The sequence below is a fragment of the Glandiceps talaboti genome, chromosome 16 (genome assembly GCF_964340395.1).
Source record: "Glandiceps talaboti chromosome 16, keGlaTala1.1, whole genome shotgun sequence".
Taxonomy (NCBI): Eukaryota; Metazoa; Hemichordata; class Enteropneusta; family Spengelidae; genus Glandiceps; species Glandiceps talaboti.
The window spans coordinates 21,424,902-21,433,396 of record NC_135564.1 but is presented as its reverse complement, the minus strand read 5'-3'; the positions used below and the strand labels follow the sequence as shown (position 1 = coordinate 21,433,396).

The following is an 8,495-nucleotide window of genomic DNA, read 5'->3' as shown; positions in this document are numbered from 1 at the left end:
TATTGTCTTGTCATAATAGAACATTTATGACACTTAAATATGCACAGAAAGTAAAAGTACAGCAAGCTTAAGTCTTCAATTTCGGGCTAGTTTTGCACATATGCTGGCATTATCAACGACAACCATACACCGTGATAAATGTATTCAAAAATCCTCATAAAATGCCGTTAAAAATTCAAATATGTCGTCGAATCTGTGAAAAAATAGCATGACATTTACAATTTTGACGTCACTAATGAACTTTGAGTTTAAAAGTACATGTACGTGTATCGTGTTTGTACTGATCATATCGTATATATTACATTGCTCAGCTAGGTCATGTGACTTCGCATGTTGAAACATCTCAGAGTAACGGAATGAATGATTTGTTTTGTTTACAGCAAAAGGGAAGATTGTATAATGCAACGATGCGGTACAGATTGGGGAATGGAAACAAGTGTTTAAATATGCAATACATTGAATACAGACTGGATTAACACAGCTGTTGTGGAAATCGGCTTTCCATTGACCTTTTACCGGTAGAACCAATCATTACGGCGTTATTTAACGTTTGGCACAGTACATTGGCTAGCACTCTCTACGATCACTATAGAAACCTTATCACTGCGAAGGCAACACAAGGTCAATACATTGCGCCTACAAAGACTCGATTTGTATGGAAGACATGCACTTATGTGTAATGTGTGGATCTCAGTTGTTACGTAGTTGACAAACGCCTCACTGTTGTAATCACAGACAGAAATTTAGAATACGTCTACGCGATAAAAGTATCCTTATCACAGTAGTTTTTGCGGTAGATGCTGATGCCGAGTGTGGGATATTGCGTATATCTATGATTGTGTTACTGTATTGACTGTGATTATTCTTCACAAGGTTGGAAACACCACTCAGATACTGCTTCAGTGTTATACAAAGAAGACACACAGGTGATAGAAGACAATTCACGGCAAGCAAGTATACGAATTAACGGTCACTCGGGAAGGATGCTATCATGCCAGGGAACACAGAATGAATTAAAATCAACGTCATTTGAGTGAGTATATGCGTGGTATTAAGGAAGGGCTGTCGGAATAATAGACAGTGAGTAGCTAATGAAACTATATATAGTGCCTAGAGGACACACATCCCTCTCAAATGATATGAACCACTGGGATGCTTCGGTCAGTCGGGCGTAGTATGTGGGACTATAACGTCGACGTCATACTATTACAAATACAGGAAATGTTGTATATCTGAAGAGTTCTGTCTGTCTAACCATGCAACAAATTGTGATATTGTTTTAAGTCTCCTGGATCGAGTCGGCAATATTTCGCCCTGTAATGGCAGGACTATCCAGCGCACAGATCAGTAAATGGCTAGACAGTCATCCATCGTTCTTGGAAGGATGGTTGGATGATAATCCTTCTGCCGTTGGGAAATGGCTCCAGAAAAACCCGGCGAAACTGAGCGGTCTCCTGGAAGGGAACCCAGATCGCCTGGAGGACTTACTTGATGCAAATCCGCGTATGATGGAAAAGTACTCGCAAAGGAGAAGGAATAAGGTTTCAATTCAAAGATCAACGATTACGTATTCAAGGTCTGAGGAACGGGAAAGGAAACGGGAAAGGAGAGACAGTGGTAAAAAAAATGGGGACGCCTCATCGTCTAATGATGGGACTCCTACCACACCCAGGAAGAGGTCTCAATCAAAACAATTTCTCAGACAAGACTTTGCCAGATCTAAAGCCAAGAGTTACTTGCATGCAAGTGAACCTGCCATGCAATCTGAGTACAGCTCGTCAAAACGTTACCCGCTCCGCAGGGCATCCTCCCTACCCCCAATACACTCACTAAGTGTTCTGTTGGAATCAAAGGTGCGACTACCACAGCACACCACTTTGGACAGAGAACGGAAATTGGAATTGAAATCTAAGAATGAAAGGGATTTCTTTCTTGAAATTGTCAAAGACATTTCTCACGATTTGGATCTTAGGAGACTAACATCAAGAATTATTACGGACGTTACGTTGCTTGTAGATGCAGAACAGAGCTGCCTATTTCTTGTTGAAGGACCAAAGGGTAAGGAAGTGTTAGTGTCACACAACCCGGGATCAAATCCTGACTCTCCCTCATTTTTCTCTGGTAGAGTGGATATTGAACGCGATATCAATGCAGCCGTACAAATTCCTTTTGGTGAAGGAGTAGTTGGGCGTGTTGCTGAATCAGGGAAAGGGACTAACATACCTAACACAGAGAAGGTAAGATATTGAGACGTCCATATTTGTTATTCGGAATTAATTTCTATTAGTGGACTCAGTTTCATTATAATAGGCAGCCAGCATGTATACATTAGAATTATGTTTTGGCATGACTTTATCCACAATCTCCTTGTTACTTGTCTAAAAATTAGCATCTAATGCAGTCATGCGCATGGTTATTATGGACTACAGTGGACATCATTAATAAGATAGTAATATGTGGCCCTTTAATGAAATGTCAATATTTTATCAGTTGATGACATGCATGTAAAGCAATATATGCTTTTATTTTTACTCTTATAACCACATTGCCAAATGGTGATAGTTTGATTACATAATAATTCACGCTATAAAAGTTAGATTTAGCGTTAATGGTCTCACTTTTACAATATAGTCAACACCAATGGCATATCATTGGCCTAAAGTCATTATTGAAACCACTGTGTCGATATAAATTACGTGATTATCCTGTAATGAAAAAGCGTGTTCTATTTCGTAATTCACTAAAGTCATCACTTGAGTAGGTGTTAGATTGGGCAGTTTATCACAAAGTTTTGTATAATAGTCGGACTTCGAAATGTAAGCCTATGTAAACGATTGTGTGATATTTAACCCCTAAATTTTAATTTAAATATCTTTCAACCTTAAATGGGGACGCCACTCCAAGATATAGAGGTATGCTTATAAACCTTTGGTTCTGAAGTTATTTCATGATTTCATGTCACATAAATTTAGCGCGATTGCCAAGAAACATCAAATTCAAAAACTGTTTTTTTCGTCGCATTATCACTAATAGTGGTCCAGCTTTGCCTCATGGGGGAGGGGGGGGGGGCTAGCAGATATGCATATGCATTAGACGAACAATATATATGTGAAAATATTTATCTGACGGTAATAGGTATTTATTGTTAATCTAATGCATATACGTGATATCTCCTGACTCCCGTGACACAACATTTGACCACTGTTAGGTCAATGTTATATGAAATTTAATTTTGATTTCAGTCCCGCGATATTTATGTGATGTGACCTCATGACCTTACTTTCAAGAGCAGAGCTGAACTCAAAGTTTACGAAATTCCCGGAGGGGGGGGGGGGTGTTTCCCTGTAATACCACCCGTTTCGAGAGTAACTCTTGAATGGAGAAAATTGCACATATGAAAACGATTGGCGTAGTTGAGTAGAGAGAAAACCCTTTAGTTGTATGTAGTTGCGCTTTAATTCAGTTCGGCGTTCTGTTGTATTGTCAGCGTTCAACTATAGTGTGGTGTGGTGCAGAGTAGTGTAGTGTAGTGTAGTGTATAGTGTAGTGTAGTGTAGTGTAGTGCGGTGCAGTGCAGTAATGAATCGACGAGCAGTATAACTGCATTTAAAGCAAAGTATGAAGCGGAATAGCAAAGTACAATGTAGTGAAGTACAGTGCAGTCACTTTAGTAAAATTCAGTGCTGCAGCAAAACATAGTGTAGTGCAGTGTATGGTAATGTAGTGTAGTGTGGTGGACTACATTGGAATATTTTATAAATGGAGCATAGTGTAGTGAAGTGCAGAACAGTACAGTGATATGATATAGTAATATTATTGTAATACACTGCATGACAGCTGATTATAGTGCAGAATAGTGAAATGTCATGTAGTGAGTTAGTGAACAGCAGTGTAGTGTAACTTTGTGTGGTTAGTATGCATAGGTAGTGGATGATTTCACCAACAGACTAGGATTTCCAAGTAGTAGTGTTGTTAGTAGGCGCTTCAGGTCTATTCAGTTCATTGAAATATTCAATTTTTGAGTCAACCGTATCAACTTTGTGAACTCGGAGACGTAATTTAACTTTGTACAAAGTCATATTTCTTTCGGTGGTTTCCATTATAAATCCAAACGAATTCTGAATGTTATAGACTGTCAATCTAATAATCCCATGTATTTTGAAAATCGTGTGACATTGATACATGTTATATATAGCCTTCAGGGTAATTATTCATTGGAAATAACAAACCAGTGTTACTTCACCCTCCTCAAACAATTTCCATGTTAAAATCCTGAAGGTTTGTATTATGTATAGTGAATTAATTATTGAATGTATTAACTTGGAATATTTATATCTACGTATACAGTCATAATTAAAGTAAATGGTGAAAGGATACAATTTTAGAATAGTTGAATCTAAATAAATCTATTCTAATTGAATCAATATCATCAATCATGACTTAGAGTCGTGTGGTCAACATTTATATTTATATTACGAACTGGATTGATACCGACAAAAAAATCAGACTTAAAGAAAATTGATGATTCGCAAGGACCTTTACAAGCTATATTGTTCGTTTACAAATTACTATGGTGTTAGAAGTATACATTGGCAACTATATCTACAGAACAAACGGCACAGTTCGCTTGTCGACACTGTATTTATAACAGTTACAAATTGAACTTGTTGCCTTTAACAGATGGTTGTACGGTGCTTAAAACGGTCGAGTACAAAAGTAATATTTATCGTATCATTATCAGGAGTTTGTAATTTATTCGCAATACATCTTTTTTATTTCCATATTTGAAATATATTCAAATGCTAAAATTATTCAGGTTTCTAATACAGCGCAGTCTGGATATCATGTTTTATGTCGGAAAGTAAGGATTATCATGTTTTATGTCGGAAAGTAAGGATTATCATGTTTTATGTCGGAAAGTAAGGATTATCATGTTTTATGTCGGAAAGTAAGGATTATCTATTTAAAACCTATGCTAGATAAGCCTCCGGGGATGTATTAACCTTCTCAGGTCTAACAAATGTATAAATGTTTAAATTTGTATAGACCCATAAAATAAGTCCTATGCAATGACATGTTATGATATGATCGGATTCTGGTTGTGTACTGAAGGTAAATGGTGATGAGTTCAATGACCTGTCGATTTGGTTTAGATATAATATAATATTGCATAGGGACATTGAACCTCGAAGTTGTGATCCTTCAACGGGCAACTTTTTCGGAATTCATACAGTAGAGCTTACGACAGAGACTTGTCAGCGTCTGATACTCATCAAACTGTAGAGTAGGGTGACGTATTTGTCTAACCCTGTACTATCAGTGTATAAGCAGCGCCACTTATAACTAAGTTTGCGTTTCTAGCATACACGATGCATTGACATTCATATTCTTGTAGGCACACAGCAGTGACGTTTTAAATGGCGGTGATACTTCCTACAGAAAATGAATTGAGACATATCGCGTGACAAGGCTAGCACCTGCTAACTTGGTTGAAGGGTTGCATTCACTACTGAAATGGAAGTACATTTGATCATTTGGAACATTTTATATATATACAGTCACACGAGTTTTATTAATGAGAAAGCAGTATGTCAGTTTGGTCCATTCATCCGAGTATTTGTTTTGTGTTCGCGAACAACAGTATCGTTCTCGTTCTTGTGTAAATTGCATCCAAACCTTGCCTAAAGACGAAACATCTAAATATGTAAAGTCAGAGTTTGAGAGTATCTTCGTTCTCTGGTAAGCTTTCTTTTAACCATTACTTCCACATTGGAATGAAGTGGGAAACTGATCCTCTGAACGCACAAGAATTAAACAAGAAAAAGTTCCAAACAAACCTAAAACCCCTATACGGTGACGTGGTTTGAATGGCAGAATTTAAACGTTCACACGGTGCGTATTTATGGTATAATTAACCATTCTAGCGTCTGTATGTTTTACACTGTGTAAAATACATCAAGTCTTATTAGGTATCTGACATGTAGATCCCATTTACGATCCTTCTTTAGACGTTAATGATTTCCAAGTTGAGATGTATGCAATCACTAGGCTCTTGCACTTTAGCTAAATTCAATTCCTGTTAATTTGCAACACTTAATATAATCTCCAATCATGGAATGTCCACCTATGTAAGAGCAGACCAGTTTATTTTTTTAGGTTGTCACACTCTTTTGTCTACAGTCAGTGAGAAATGAAAACAGCCTCTTTTTATTAGATTAATATCAGAGATTCATCTTTGTAAAACATGTAGTTGTCTGTTATGCATAACTCCCTATTTGATGGACAGGCGTATGGGACCTTTTCACTACGAGTCGAGGACGATTAGTAACAAAATCCCAGTGTATTTCCGACAGAATGACGATAAATATTGGAGAATTATAACTATAAAATATTGAATAATTAAGAAATAACGACAATAATTGCGATTTTGAATATATTTTGAGAACCTAGAACTAATGACGTTCATTATGACGTAGAAATCCAATATCTTCTGTTCGAACGCACACAACTTGGTTTTCGCGTGGTAAAACAGACATATGAGCAAAATATTAAATATCTCTTTACCTCCTGTCTTCTCAATTATACGTGATAAACTGGCAGGTCATATCGTGATATCTAACTCTATCAAGACAATCCTACAGGATTGTCATATATTGAAAGCGAAGCACTATGATTGAAGACAAATTTACGAGTAATTCCTTTTCTTCGGAATATGTCTACTGCGTATTAGGCGTGGTATTAACTGTACTTCCGTCACCATTATTATCTTTCCCAAAAGTCCTTGCACATTTTGTCGGTCACTGCAATCAGTAAATAACTTTTAATTGTTCACGAAATCTGAATGTACAAAATGTATTCTGCTAAAGTGTTTTATTTGATTAGTATATTTCCTTAGGAAATATGTTAAGTCATAATCCATATCTATATAGAATAATTGATTAATTTGACTGATAACGCCGAATAGCAAGATTGTCAGTTCATGCATATTATTATGTGGTTCTGGAGAGAAACACGTTGAATGCATTCGCCATTTGTTAGATGTGACCTCTGTTATCACACGTCAAATGCTAACAGCTGCAAACGTCTAGGGTCGGTTGAATAAGAGAACCTGCACAGATTACTGAATGGATTGAATGGATGTAATTGAAGAACATCGTTCGATTAAACTACTCTAGAGGAATTCGTGCTGACTGCCTTGTACAATATCATCGCGTGACAGTGCTGTCTTTAGGTGAAATGACAATTTATCCGTGATTGGTTTTACAAAACGTAAATCACGCTGTATGTGACTATTTAACGTTGCAATTACATTGAATGTATGTATCTCACAACCTAAAGAAAGATGAAATTATTAAGTAAGATGAATCTGATTTCCTTTTTCTATATACTTTCTATACAACAAAGGTTAATCCAATAAGAAAAGCAGTGCAGCTTACTGAACTCTAGCATTAAATAGCATTCAAATGTTCATTGATTTAATTGATATCAATCCAAGCATACCTATGCTATGCTATATGATGTTTGATAATTAGAACAGTTGTCATTCTGCTTGCTTCCCATTGCAAATAGTAAAATAATATATAAAAATTTCGCATGTATGTATGTATGTATGTATGTATGTATGTATGTATGTATGTATGTATGTATGTATGTATGTCTGTCTGTCGGTAGGTAGGTAGGTATCTATCTAATCTATCTATGTTACGAATTTACGGCGGGGGGGGGGGGGGGGGGCTGAGGTGAAATTATTCGCACTCTCAAAATAATTTCATGGCCTCCCCGATATGAACCCAAGAATTTTTGTAGACCCCAGCTATACATATATGTTATATTACAGTACCCCCTCCCTCTACTTCAGAGATGTTAAGTGTGGTACACTACATTTAACTCTCTGTGGAAATCAACAACAGCGTCCATACATAACGATGAGACTACAAATAGATGTGGGCTTTGTAAATAAAGTCTCACATTGGGCTGTAACCTGTACTTGGAAATACTTATCCAGCAGGGTTTTCTCTTTCAGTCCTGATGTTGGGTGTCCCCTTCCACGGTTAGCACTTTCTTTTGACAATAAGGACATATAGGAGGCTAGTTAGGGGCATGAGAGAGAGAGAGAGAGAGAGAGAGAGAGAGAGAGAGAGAGAGAGAGAGAGAGAGAGAGAGAGAGAGAGGGGGGGGAGGGGGGAGGAGGTAGGGAGGGAGAGGGCATGCACAAAATACATTAGCATGGCTGTCACCCACCTCATTACTGAAGATAGGTTTTAGAAGTTACTGCGAGAATTTTTTGAATATACTCTGTAAACGACCGCTCCTGAAGTTTGTTCAAATCATGAGCAAAATATTTTGAGGCCCCTTTTCAGACAATCGGAATTTTCTTGCCCCCCCCCCCTTTCATCTCTGAATTTTTTTCATGCCCCAATTTCTCCCCAGCCCCACCGTAGGAGGCATGTATTGCCCGGATGGCATTTATCTTGTACCCCGGTTACTTAGTGCAT

At 37.4% G+C, this 8,495-nt stretch overlaps 1 protein-coding gene across 1 annotated transcript in view; it reads left to right on the top strand.

Annotated features, from left to right (window-relative positions):
- The first annotated feature begins 1,278 nt into the window (after window positions 1–1,278).
- LOC144447015 (dual 3',5'-cyclic-AMP and -GMP phosphodiesterase 11A-like) overlaps window positions 1,279–8,495 on the top strand; it is a 33,975-nt gene continuing 26,758 nt past the window's right edge. The window contains exon 1 of the mRNA XM_078136874.1: window positions 1,279–2,237. Coding sequence (XP_077993000.1) covers window positions 1,320–2,237 — 918 coding nt within the window. The 5' untranslated portion in view covers window positions 1,279–1,319. The remainder of the gene's footprint in view (window positions 2,238–8,495) is intronic.